Source organism: Nelusetta ayraudi, unplaced genomic scaffold, assembly GCF_046127955.1.
Source record: "Nelusetta ayraudi isolate G7.1 ecotype Tasmania unplaced genomic scaffold, CSIRO-AGI_Nayr_v1 ptg000005l, whole genome shotgun sequence".
Lineage (NCBI taxonomy): Eukaryota > Metazoa > Chordata > Actinopteri > Tetraodontiformes > Monacanthidae > Nelusetta > Nelusetta ayraudi.
In genome coordinates, this window is record NW_027466055.1 from 6,857,167 (window position 1) to 6,870,599 (window position 13,433).

Below are 13,433 nucleotides of genomic sequence, written 5' to 3' on the forward strand. Positions count from 1 at the left end.
TTTAGGCTGCTACACACTAAGATTTCTGGCCGCCTCAGATGAAAGACGACCATCGTGGCAAAATCTTTGGTCTGGACTCAAGAACAGTGGTCTTAATACAGGTTCAAGGATGGCCGTCATCACAGTGACCAAAGACAGTCTACAGTCGACAGTGTAAGAAATTCTATGACGACTTGGGTCAATAATCTCAAAATGTGATGGTTATAAAAACATAGATAAATAGATATTGTATAGTCATCTCAAACACACTTTTTTATGTACAAGTAGTGACTCATGACTGTGGGATGTTGGGATGAATGGATAAAATTAGAAAAACACATACATCGATGTTACACACACTGGTAAAGCAGAATGCAGTAGAATAAGAGTCAGATCAGGGTTAGTATTGGCGTTTGTTTAGGTGGGAACAATGTTAAGCAAGTGTGGAGACAGTAAAGCATAGGAAGTCTGTGCATGGGTGGTGGGTTTGAGTTAACAATGTGTGCACCATTTGCTGATTGAAAGAGTAAAACTAAAAACAGATCCCCGGACCATTGTGACAATAAAGGGTCTGCGTATGGGTGTGTGCGCATGCAGCTGACCATCTGTTTCCTGCAGGCGGGTTAAAAATAAATTATTATTTATTTATTTAATTATCTAAATGGCAAACTGTGTTACTGTGTTAAATAGGTGATATGATATGGTATAAGAGTGTCAGTCTCTCTTCATACTAAAGTGTATGGGTTAAGGGAAAGCATTTCTCACGGTCACCTAATTAATTCAAAGTGGAATGGACTTGAAAGTCAGTGGAGCTTTCACATTATGTGGATGGTGTCCAAAGAACTTTAAGACACACACACAAAAGCATTTTTGGATATTATTCTGCTTGTGTCCAAAGTGTTGGGTTCCCAAGTCTGAGCAATCTGTCATTTGAAATTCTAGGCCCATGAATAATGGAAGCATAGGATCAGTTTTCTCCTCTCTGGTGACAAGAACAAAGGTGAAAACTAAGAGTGGTACGCTGCCTTGAGAATAGAAAAGATGGGCTGTCAAGAGACCTATAACGTTGGGCCTTTGAAAAAAAAATAAAAAATTGAAAAAGCAAACAGAACAGAATTTGGGAAGGACTCACGTCACCGTTTCTTACTTCCAACGGTGTCATCAGTCCAGGAACAGGGATAGGAGCTCTCCTGGGAAAAAAGATAGGCAAGTACTTCCCTCCTGCAGCAGGAAATGGGCGAAACCGTGCCCGAATTATGACTAGCATTTTGTCATGTGAAGGAAGCCACTCCTGATAGCTTAGGCTTTGCTTTTCCTGTTGTTGTCCTGTATGTATAGTACATAGAGACATAAGGTGGATTACTTGTATGCAAAAATAAGAATTGCATGTCATTAAAAAAAGTCACAACACAAAATGATGCAATGACAGAAATAAAGCAGAACTTCCAGTTTGTGTGCTTTGCACCATAATCACGTTATGAACTGAAATAACACATCCTCAGTACCAGACTGTCAGATTTAAAAAAAAATCTAGTGTCTTGCGAATCCTGGTGAGATCAACGTCACGTGATGTTTTGAACCTGTTAAAACACACATGGAATTGTTGTGTGCTTTCAAAAAAAGGCTGAGATTCTTCCTAAAAAGGAATTCACTGAATGAGAAGCCTTTTTGGTTCAACCTTGGAGAATGCAAGAACGTGTACAAATGAAAAATCTTTAGTTTGGAAAAGGTGATACTGATTGGAATATTACAAAATGCTTTAAAAAAGATAATTCAAAAGAACTTTCACTCTTGGCAGTTTGACAAGTTGCAGATACAATATCACAACATCACAACCATGACCCTTTCAGACCAGAATTTTCTTATCTTAAAAAGCTGCTGAGAAAACGGTCTAAATCTTTCTACTATATACTGTCTGGCCTGGAGAGGAAAAAAAGGCGGCCATGATCTTTTCGTCTAACCGCTTGTATTAATGGGAAAATGACAAAACATTGTATAATTATGCTACACATATGCATAGAAGACCTAAAAAAAAAACACCTTTGTATTCAAAGTTCATTCCCTCTTTTAAAGTCACCTGAGGAACCTTATTATTAATAAAATATAGGCTTTGTCAGAAACATACACTTAACTGCATAACAAAAACTTTGGAACAAAACCTGAGTGATTAAAGCCAATCAGAGCACATTATCCAAACAACAAAATGTCACAAAAAAATTTTAATAGTTGAAATAAATACTCCATTACATGCATAAACAAAACACTTTGAAATACTATAGAAAGTCAGGTAAATAGTGTAAAACCTATGGCACACACTCAGCAGCTTTGACCAAATAAGTATTCACACATTGAAACTGAAAAAAAAAAAAAAAAAAAAAAAAATGCATTAAGACACAAAGAATCATTCTTCAATCTCTCTCAATCTCATCACGCCACGTCAGGTGGGTTCAGCCGCTCACACGCTGAAAGGCTGCCGTTCACACCGACAACAGACAACTGAGGTAAACGTTTCAGGTCAGAAGGCAGCTGTCTGTCGGTCGCCTGTAAGCTGAAACTGGCTCGGAAGCCGGAGGAGTCAGTGGATCAGGTCTTCACAAGGTTTGTGTCACATCCAGCGCAACACAATACCTTGCAGCAGATGTTTCGGCACTCTCCTCCTCCGTCTGCACTGAGCCCACGGACCCGGGCAGTCTTCTTTTGATGTCGTATGTAACCTGACGCACAGGACAGGACATGACAGGACAGGGGCAACCACAAAGAAATATTCTTGTGTTTTGGGAAGGTGGCTGAGGGGGTGCAGATAAGCTGGAGTCCTTGTTGCCCTTTGCTAAACTAATTCACAGAATGAGAGTTGACTGGCGGCAGAGTCCTTGGAGAGGAGCGCTCTCGGAGTGCCTGAGTGAGCAAAGTGCAGCCGTCCGACACGGCGCACGCCGAATTGCGCAGGCGCTCGCGATAGTCCGCCATTTTGGAGCTGTTCTCGGGGTGCTGCGCGACATCCCTGAGGCCCTGAGTGAGGAGGACGCAGGCCGACACCACACTCATGGCGCCCCCCAAAACTGCATTCTGCACGCCCTTGCCTTCGGCGGAGATGCTCGCGGCCCTTCCGAGGAACTGGGGCTCCGTGGCGAAGCCCACCAGTGCGTTGACCGCCTGCACGAGGGCGGAACTGAAGAGCACGCAGCGATTCCTGGTCAACTCGCTGGGCTGCGTTTTCACTTCTTTGACGCAGGCCAAGAAGGCCGTGCCGCTCATGCTCATGCTTTTCACGCTCAGCTTGAACTGCTCCTTCGCGAAGCGGTCCCGGGACCTCTCGCTCGCCAGTGAGGAGATGTCGGTCAGGTTCTTGAGGTTGGTGGAGATGTTCTGGGAGAGCTCCAGCAGGAGCTGGGGGGTGAGGTCCAACAGAGGCGTGATGCGGAGGAGACTGCAGCTCTGCTCGACTTCGTGCCGACAGCGCGTCACCTTGTAGCGGTCCACAAGGCCGGGCAGGCAGGGCTGGGAGCTGGCCGTCTCCACAGCCGCCAGGTACGCAGCGTGCGCCGAGCACTCGGTCAGAGAGACCACCAGGTCGGCCATCTCCAGGAGGCGGTCGCCCACCTCGGTGAATCGGCCCATGTTCAGCTGGCTCTGGATGTCGTGGGTGAGAATGGAGAGCTCTTTAGTCCTCGCGATGACTGTGTCGCGGCACTGGTCGAAGGTGTCCGCCACGACCACGCCCTCCGAGGTCAGCACCGGCCTCGTCTCACTGGAGAGCAGGAGGAGGTCGGCCACAAGCTGCATTTTGCTCTTGCATGTGTCGCAGATGGAGGAGAGACGTCTCCTCTGTTGCAAACTGCCACTGGGTACGCTGGTTGATCCCTCACTAGCTGATCTGCCAGATCCACCACTAGCCATAATAAGGAGGGGGAATGGGGCTAGGGTGTGGTAGGGGTCCGAACTGCTTTTGGAAAGGGTTTGGTTACAAAATATTCTCTGCTGCTGCACAATGCATCGCGCTGGGTTGTCAAGGTCACCCAAGAAACATAACTGTACTGCTTTTTACAGGATCTTCTGAATGACAACTGGCCAGTCTTCTTTAAATTCCTTCAAAGTACATAGGCAAGAAACTGTACATCATAATTACACACATAGGACATGTATTTCCGACAAAAACAATACATACTTAGCAAAACAATTTACTGCTGTACTTCCGTTGACTTATCCTCTCCTCCTCGTCATAATGTTTTGTGACTTGTTGTACATTAAAACCGACTATTAAGGCCTAAATAAGCACTGGTTACGTTAAGATTAACATTAACACACAACTTCTGAGAAACCGTGGTCACATCATTTGTCAAATAGATTTGAATGCTAATTTTAAAAAAAGAAAGAAAAGAAAAGCAAAACGAAGTCAACCGAATTTTAGTCTCTAGTAGTAGAACTGAGGAATTCACAGGTTGTTTAACTGAAAATACAAATGACAGACGAACTGCGGCGCCACCAATACTACACCGAGGACCGAAAACTAATGTTTAAAAAAAAAAAAAAAAAAAAAAAATCCTTAATTTAAAAACAACGGTTCACTAATACCGTGACGTTAGATACCTTCCGTAGTTTGTCTTTCCTTATTTTTTAATGACTGGAACCCATGCGATATTATTTCATGTCCACTCGAATAAGCACAAGTTGCCTCAAGTAGCACCGAGACCTTATCCGACGAGTTCCCAGTGAGTTTGACCGGCCTAGCGTAGTCATGCTGCTAATAACCGCGGCACCACCCGGGCAGCTCTTCTGGGCACAGGGAGGACTTGTGTGTCGCTCCGGCACCATTATCTCACCAATGTTCCTTCAGAAAACGAAACCCCCCGAGGTGTCTGGTAATCCCGTCGACCGAAAAAGTCCGTCAAACTACCATGAGGCTCAGGAGCCCAGTCTTTAAAGCTAACAGTTGCTCCGGTCCCTTTGACTCCATTCGCACCGTCCGTCCGTCCGCCCTCCACTCCCTCCGCCTCTCAACTCCGCTCCCGAAACTGCATGGCCCCACATATTCTCCTTGTAGGCTCACATCATCACAAAAAAAAAAAAAAAGAAAAAGAAGAAAGAAAAGAAGAAAAAAAAAAGTCCCTTGTCTCGGCAGGCCCACAGAATACGTAACGAAGAAGAAGAAGAAGCCGTATATCCAGAGATTCAAAGTGCTGTTTCGCCTTCCCGCTTCAATACTATGAGGAAGCGGGGAGGGTGTGGTCGGTCGCAGCTGAACGGTTGCTGGACTGAGCGAAAAAAGTTGTGGCAACGAAGCAGCCCACGTTGCAGCGAATCAACTTTCCACCATGTCCGTAAACTGTTTGTTGCCTCCCATTAACGACGTCACGGCAGAAAAGTCTCGTTAAAAGTTAGCCGGTAGAGCGCCAGCGATTTTCCTTTTTTTTTTTTTTTTTTAATGACTGCTCTTTTGCAGGAGCGGCTACTGAGCTGCCATGAGACTTCTGAGTGCAGTCAAGTGAGCCAGAATTTTTACATTTACACAGGAAGTCCAGACAACAAAATAAAAGCTTTGTTGTTTTATTTAAATCTTGCTGCTGCTGCTGCTACTACTAATGCTTTTTTTTTATTTATTTATTTATTTATTTTAAATCAGCAAGTTACCTTGACCACAACTGCCCCAATTCAAGTGAAAATCTATGACATGACTTCCAATTCATTGTAATTCTGGCCTCAGTGGAACAATCCATTGTCAATAACTCATTTCAGTCTTGACATATCGATCATCCCACTGTTCTTTTTATATATATTTGTTAGTTCACGGTAAGCTATGGTGTTTGTTAAGCACGTTGTCGATGTGTAGCTTTTAAAAGCGTTTTAAAGGATCGTCGATAGCTTTTACTTTATTCTGAAATTCTCCATAGTGTGCGCGTAGCTTTTCTTTTTCTTTTCTTTTCTTTTTTTTTTTTATTACGCTGTAACACGCCCCTCTCGCATCGTGACCAGTACACTCATGAGCCAATCGGAACGCACCATCTGGAATCATGGCGTCAGACTTTAGGTGGCGGTACGTCCTGCTGCTAATATGCTTATATTTTGTTCATATTTTGGCGACTGGTGGCACCGATAAGCCCAAGAAAAAGGACATCCGAGACTACAATGACGCTGACATGGCAAGGCTCCTGGAACAATGGGAGGTACGTCCCCACTCGAGTTTCATCCAGCCAGTCCTCATGCACTAGCTGGTTAGCAGTCAGTCAGTCAGTCATTAAAACCATTGAAACGTTCCGTATTCACAAAATCTTTGCAGTTGTGGAGTTAAGGCGAGTTGTTTGGTTTAGAGAGCCATCCGTGCGTCTGCTGCTGGTGCTCTTAGCTTCTGGAGGAAATCCCGATAGGGACTTCTATGAAGTTTTCGTTATTTACGAAAGCACACAGACACGGAATTTTGTTATATGAATGTAAACATTTTCATAGTATCTGTTATTGTTGTTGTTTTACGAAAACGAGGCACATAATGTACTTAGTTTTCGCAACCATTACGTTGAGACTTTAGCCATAATTAGTTGAGATGTAGCCACAAAAGCTAACCACTAGATGTCGTAGTTGTGCGCCCCAAGTGTTGCGCTGCAAAAAAGAAATCCTAAAGGCAGAAATACCCTTCATGATATTGCAAGGGAGGGAATGATTTGTTACTTGTGTAATGAAAGGTTTCCCATTGATTAACATGTAATGTCTATATTTTAGCAGGTATTATTATTATTATTATTATTATTATTATTATTATTATTACTATGATTATTATTGTGTTTTTACACAGTAATAATAGTCGACTGCAGACAGTGATCAGGATAGGATGATCAACAATGAAGACGATGCAATTTGCAGTGATGCCAAGTAAAGCAAATAAAGAGAACAAAAAATGCCTGTATGATTGCTCTCTACATTTGATCAGCATACAAAGACCAGTTAATATACAGTATGTGTAGAATCAGCACACTTGCTTCTCTTTACCTCTCTGAACTCACTGTTGGTATTTTCCGTGCTTACGGACTGCAGGAGGATGATGACATCGAGGAAGGTGACCTGCCAGAGCACAAGAGGTCTCCCCCTCCCATTGATTTTTCCAAAGTGGATTCCTCCAAGCCAGAGGACCTTCTGAAGTTGTCTAAAAAGGGAAGAACTCTGATGGTTTTTGCTACGGTGTCAGGAGATCCAACTGAAAAGGAGACGGAGGAGCTCACAAGCCTGTGGCAGGGTAGCCTCTTCAATGGAAACTACGACGTTCAGAGGTAGTGAATCACTAAACCTGCTTATTTACCTTTCTGTTAAACAAAACATTTTTCTTGCTAACCATTCTGTTGTGTTTTTCTGTTGAAAAAAAGTAAAGAAAAAACTAATTAACACTGTGAGCACAGTTGGATTGTGTGATTTGCCCTGGACCTTTGCCAAAATGCTGAAACATATTCTTTTCAAAATCAACTTTCTTGAATTTCTCAGGCACTTCTAATTTGTCTTCCATGTGAGGTTATCGAGCCACAGTGTAATTCAGTCAAACCGTTTCTCATCTTTTTGTGTCGGTCTGGGGGTGGAATATTTTGCCATTTGAGGCAGTCGCACCTGTCAAACCTGTCTTTGGAACAGGTTTCTCCACGGCTCAGTCTCTGAATAGTGCTGACACCAGTCATGGAACAAATCAGTGCACCTCTGCCCCTCTGTTTAATTGTATTGTCCTAAACATTAACCAAAATGGCTCCAATTCCCTCCTAGGACTTCACCTTGTAAAATGCTTTGAAATCTTCTGGTACTGAGTAGACAAAGCTCATGCAGTTCAGTAAGATACATAAGGTACTGAAAACCAGTCTCGATATACTCCATGTAGTTTAACAATTCACAAAAACAAAACATTTACTTTTTCTTACTTTTTACTCTCTGCTCACTAGTTTGTTGTTCTTGGTGACGGTAGTGGAGGTGGTAGTAGTAGTAATAGTAGTATGGTTAAAAAGAAAACAGAGCAACTGTCAATTTTGTTTTCTAAGGGGGAACAGTTTCCAATTTTAGCAAGGCTTGTGATCATTTTTGCTCCATTAACTCTGCAATGCATTGGGTAAAGGAGCGCTGTTCTGTTGTTTCTTTGTTGAATTTTTGCAACAAAAAAAAAATTGCATTCAAACAACATGCTAGACTGTCTTAGTGATCACTACTGTCATCTGTGCTCCCCCAGGTTTGTCGTGGGCTCCAACAGGGTCATCTTCATGCTGCGAGACGGCAGTATGGCCTGGGAGGTGAAAGATTTCCTTGTGTCCCAGGAGCGCTGCATGGACGTCACGGTGGAAGGGCAGGTGTTCCCTGGGAAGGCAGCCAAGAAGGATGATGACAAATATAAAAAGCCAAACGAAGTCAATGCCAAGAAAAAGAGCAAAAAGAAGAGTGAGAGCAAGAAGCCAGACTTGGAGGGGAATACTGCCAGCCAGGACAAACAGGAGCTATGAATGAAAATGGTTTACACAGTCAGAGGCCTGGAGTACATTCATCCTCATGGTCTGTTGGTATACAGGGAGGGAGAGGTCAACGGTTTTTTGTGAGCTTATAGATCTTGTTCATTGGGTTTTAAATAAAAAATAAATAAATAAAAAAAACAGTTCCATCATACGATTGTCCAAAAGGGAGTGATATTATGATGAATGGTTCCAGCAAGTTTCCTGCAAACTACTGACGTGCAAGCCAGACTGGATGTCTTGTGAATCCCTTGGATTCATCCATTATATCAGTAATCCAAACATCCTGGGAAAAGTATTTGGAAAGGAGCAAAAAAATATGAGCTGCAAAACCTTTGTTGAATCGCACATTCAAGCAGGCCAATCAGATTGAGTACAGTTAGTTTCGCCAGCTTGAGGCTCGAGGTGATTTTTGCTGTCCTTCTACCTTGGCGAACTGCTGCTCACTGGGTTCAAAGCAAGTCCACGTTTCTCTCTATGTAAAAACCCACTTGATATATCCAAATTCATACAGATAGAAAGTTCTGAAGAGTTCTTTAGGAGGGTTCCTTTTCGCCTTTGAATCATGAGACACAGGGCTTAAACGTAATGTAATGAAAACAGTCTTTTCAAAGCTTTGTGTGATATTTCCTTTGAGGTACTATTAAGAGTTTTTGTCGGTCAAGGTTCACATTGCATCACACTATGATTTGGTTTGAAATGATGAGCCACATGTTTGATTTTTCACCAAGTATGAAAATAAACAATTTTCTAATTTCTAATATGTTTTTGTCTTCAATTTTTAGTTTGACAATTTTTTTTTCTTCAAAATCCTTCATCTTTCCTTGTATCAAGCCTTCACCTTTTAGCACAAGACAGTGCATTCGGAAAGTATTCACAGAGCTTCATTTTGTCCACATTTTATATTAGTCTTAATGCAAAATTGATTATATTTTCCTCAAATTATTCCTAATTTTTCACTCCATAATGATGACATGAAAAATAACACATTTATATGTGTATTTATTAAAAATAACAATAAAAAAACTAAGAAATCACATGTAGTATCAAGCACACTGAGAAAGACATGGTCGAAACGCGTTTGTGTTTCCTCCTCGATGTCTGTCAGTAAGACTGAAATATTTTTGAGATGGACACTTCAGTGTTGTGGGCCGCTTTTCATTTTTTGGATCAAATTGCCTGGGCCTTGCACCTCTTTAATATTGACATTTTTATTTGAGAGTCCGTGTTTCTATCTATTTTCTTGTATTCACAACCGTTGCCATGAATTTCAAAATTGCGCTTCGGTGCGTCCAGATTCCATTGATTGGCCTTGAGATGTTTCTGCAGTGTAATTGGGGTCCACCGATGGCAAGTTCAGTTATTGGACATTATTGGGAAAGGCACAAACCTGTCTATATTAAGGCGACACATTTCTCAGAGCTGGCCGGCCATCTAGACTGAGCCATCAGGGGAGAAGGGTCTCAGTCGGGGAGGGGACCAAGGACTCCAAGGGCAATGTCAGAGTTCCAGAGTTTCTCTGTGGAGACAGAAGAACCTTCCAGAAGGAAAACATTGTCATCAAAGAGATGAGACTGTTCAAAGAGAGAACTAACTGACGATATAAAGATGTGCTTTCTCATGATATAACCAAGAAGTAAAATGTAGATTTAAGAGTCCATGAACCTATTAAGAATCATTCGTGGTAATGAACCACTGTAACAACTTCTACTACCATAACCCCCACCACCACCCCCACTACTACGACGATGACTACTACTGCTCAAAAACAATTCCACTTCCTTTCTCTTATCTTTGTAATCACAGGATCAAAATGAGTCACAGACAAACTGCTCAGCATCATTTATTTATGTACAAAAGTCCTCATAGAGTCAAAATCATGGCGCTTCCTAAATTTACAAGCCCAGCCACATATACATGAACTTCACCATGTGTACTGTACACTTAAAACAAGCCAACTACACCAAGGGTTACACGTACAAACCTTTTGAAATTGACTTAGAATGATTCGATACATGAAGAGTACATATAGGACAGTAACAATACAACTCAAAAAGTATGTCCCTTTTAGGCATCTGTACAATAAATAAGTATAAAATATATCTTTTAGTCATTTGTGGCTTTTATAAACACATTTAACATACAAAACACCAAACTGCTTCAACCTCCGAAAAAAGACCAGCTATTTCGGCAAAGGAAAGGGATAATAACATCATAATTAGTTGTTGTTGTTGTTTTTTTGGCCATATTTCAACAGAGGTGTAACAAAGTATTTTGAAATGGGGAATTTGTACATGGAAAAACATCTCTTTTCACTTAATTTCTTGCTGGTTCACCACACAGACCAAAATGAATGCATCACACAATGGTACAGACGGAAGAGAATCAAATGTCACAATATCAAATGAGTGACGTTAAAGAAACAAAGATCTGAAGTCGACTATCACAAATGCTGTAAAAAAATTAAAACAGTGCTTCTGTTTTTTTTCCCTTTCACTTAAGTCAAACAAGGAGAACGATCAACCACTCAAAGTTTACACATCACAGGTCACAGACTTGCATTGAAAGTCGAACATGGACATCTGACTGGCTGGCCACACATTAATTACACATCTTTTCATGTCACGGCTGTGCGTTTGTTTAGGTCTCGAAAGTCAAGTATCAACGGTGGTCCACTGACGAAGGAGCTGACAGTTTATCAGCATTTGGAACAAGCTGGAATCACAATTGGACAATTTGATCATGCAAAAGGAAACAATGTCTTAATGTTTGGAACAACAAACGTTTTCTGAATGCAATGGATTTGTCTATCACATCGTATCAGTATCTTGGATAGAGGGAGGGGGGGGAAATTGGGGTAAGAGTGAAACCTCCATCACTTTCCAGAGACCAATCCGATCAACCGGCTCAAGGCCACAAAGTGGTTCAAGAGGTGGCATTAGCTGTGTGTCTCTGCACCTTGGCGAGCTGTGCACCGTGTTTACGGTAAATCCTTTGCTCATTCATTCGTTCATACATTCCATTTCTTTATCTGTTGCTCCGCAGCATGAAGTTCTTGGTCTCCTCTGTGTGGAGTTTGCACATTCTCCTCCTCTCTGTGTGGGTTCTCTCCATGTGAACCGGCTCCCTCCCACCAACCAAAGACATCAGGATAATTGAGAACTCTAAATTATTTGTCGGTGCGAGTGAGAATGTTTGCTGCTTTGTGTGGCCTTCCGAGAATCATGTCCAGCATGTAACCCACCCTCCTTATGCTACAGCTGGGCAAGGCTTCAGCACCTCCATCATCCTTAGTACAGGAGAATTGGTGATAGGAAATAAATGGATGGATAGATTTAGGCTGAGATAGTTTTGTTTAGTTTAGTGCATCAAGAGTTTTGTGGAAACTGTAAGTGACAATAGCTGCGTTTCCACTACAGTATTTTGCAAAGTACAAATGCGATTTGCTGGGGTTTCCATTGAATGGTGCGAAGCGCATAAGCCGTAATTCTCTGGGAATTCTGTTTGCTTTCGTTTGTTTGCGTTTGTTTGCTGTCAAGAATGGTTCTTATATTTTGTCTTTGATCACTTGTGAAATATATTCCGTCTCCTCCTCCGTCCAAACTTAATGTGCCAAAGTGAACTGGTCACGTGACTTTGTACGTGACGTACAAGGTCAATGCGAACGTGATGTGTAAATGTGAAAAAAAGTCTTTCCATGACACTTTGGCGATATCCCTCTATATCAATAAGTCTGGAAAACCATCTCATGAGAGCATCAATACCTTTTAGCCATATTTGAGAGGGTTTTCGAGGTTTAGGTGTTTCCATGACCACTTTTCTTATTGTGATGTTTAGGTTTTGCGCAATTCTGGGGGTAATGGAAACGCAGCTAATATCAGAAATACATACGGAACAGTAGATTTACCAATTAAGTGATTTAAAAATCTGACTCAAACTCAAAAATAATTGAGCTTCTCATTGCGACTGCTGAGCGGCAGAGAGCTACAGTACGAGGTCACAGCAGTGCTACAAACTTACTCTAGAGCTGCTCATTATGTGGAAACAATAGTGGAGAAAGTGAAAACCTGATGCAAAAAAAAAGGTTGATTTGAGGTTGCTAGGCTGTTTGTGTCAATATTTACTTATTAACAGCCGAGAAATCTCAAATGAACTTTTTTTTGTACATCATCAGCAACCACGAGTTAGTGCAGTGCTGAAAGGCTCCATTTCTGAATTGAGTATGTTTACTGTTTACACCTTGAACGCAAATAAGTCAATAGAGAAGTGGCAATATGTTCCCTTGTTCACTAGGTTGATAGAAAAAGACTATTCCTGTTTTTGAAGGTCAGAGAATTGCATTGTACTTGATTTCCTGGTTGGATCCATCTATACACTAAGCAAGAATCAGGACTTGATGCAGCAGAGCAGACCACCATAACATCCCAGAGTAGACCCCCTTCCAGGACAGACAGCATCTTGGTTCATTTGGCCTAGTTATTTCAAAACTAGAGAGAGAGAGACAGAGAGAGACAGAGGGTGGGAAAAAGAGAGGGAGAGAGTGTGTGTGTGAGAGACAGAGAGAGAGAGAGAGAGAGAGAGAGAGAGAATGTTGTGCGAGTCTGTATTTTCTTTTCTTGAGAACAGTTAGTAAGTTTGCATCTGCAGGCTACAGAGTCTCTCGGCTTTCCTGCCGGTCCTGCCTGCATTTTACAATTTCATCATGTGGACCACAGGCACAGGGAGCACCTGGTGGATCTTGGCTCTGTCAGAGCCCACCTCCAGGTGGACCCAGTCAGGCAGGAAGGAGCCTTTAAACCCAACAAATGCCAATTTATCTGCAACGAGACAAAAGTATAGATAAACACGTGAAACCATTAGAGAGTTTAACATGGAAACAATTTTGAAACAATTTTGTGATGAAAATGAGAAAGCAACAATTACGTCATTTGGTCGTCCAACTAAAGTAGTTTGCATTGAGTCTCAAGGACTGGACACCCTGAATGACTCACC

At 42.0% G+C, this 13,433-nt stretch overlaps 3 protein-coding genes across 4 annotated transcripts in view; 1 reads left to right on the forward strand and 2 right to left on the reverse strand.

Moving 5' to 3' along the window:
• Positions 1–2,183: 2,183 nt before the first annotated feature.
• On the reverse strand, positions 2,184–5,475 carry tlnrd1 (talin rod domain containing 1). Its single transcript, XM_076011374.1, has one exon. The coding sequence runs from the start codon at positions 3,874–3,876 to the stop codon at positions 2,812–2,814; it is 1,065 nt and encodes a 354-aa protein (XP_075867489.1). The 5' UTR covers positions 3,877–5,475; the 3' UTR covers positions 2,184–2,811.
• Positions 5,476–5,936: 461 nt separating this feature from the next.
• On the forward strand, positions 5,937–8,457 carry mesd (mesoderm development LRP chaperone). Its single transcript, XM_076011386.1, has 3 exons — positions 5,937–6,140; positions 7,003–7,235; positions 8,168–8,457. Exons 1-3 carry the CDS (start codon positions 5,988–5,990, stop codon positions 8,433–8,435), a joined length of 654 nt encoding a protein of 217 aa, XP_075867501.1. The 5' UTR covers positions 5,937–5,987; the 3' UTR covers positions 8,436–8,457.
• A 2,232-nt stretch (positions 8,458–10,689) lies between these two features.
• Positions 10,690–13,433, reverse strand: part of cemip (cell migration inducing hyaluronidase 1) — a 57,700-nt gene continuing 54,956 nt past the window's right edge. The window contains exons 30-31 of one of the 2 annotated variants that reach the window (XR_012923771.1): positions 12,788–13,258; positions 10,690–12,722 (exon numbers count right to left, since the gene is read on the reverse strand). Coding sequence is in view for 1 of the 2 variants with exons in the window: in XM_076011349.1 (XP_075867464.1) it covers positions 13,131–13,258 (128 nt within the window). In the remaining variant the exon portion in view is untranslated. Of the gene's footprint in view, positions 13,259–13,433 lie in introns of both variants that reach the window. The other variant, XM_076011349.1, reaches the window with a different exon arrangement.

Coding starts and splice junctions, on each gene's coding strand:
- tlnrd1 (XM_076011374.1), bottom strand. CDS start 3,876: ATGGCTAGTGGTGGATCTGGCAGATCAGCTAGTGAGGGATCAACCAGC.
- mesd (XM_076011386.1), top strand. CDS start 5,988: ATGGCGTCAGACTTTAGGTGGCGGTACGTCCTGCTGCTAATATGCTTA. Junction 6,141..7,002: donor GGCTCCTGGAACAATGGGAG/GTACGTCCCCAC, acceptor TACGGACTGCAG/GAGGATGATGACATCGAGGA. Junction 7,236..8,167: donor GGAAACTACGACGTTCAGAG/GTAGTGAATCAC, acceptor GTGCTCCCCCAG/GTTTGTCGTGGGCTCCAACA.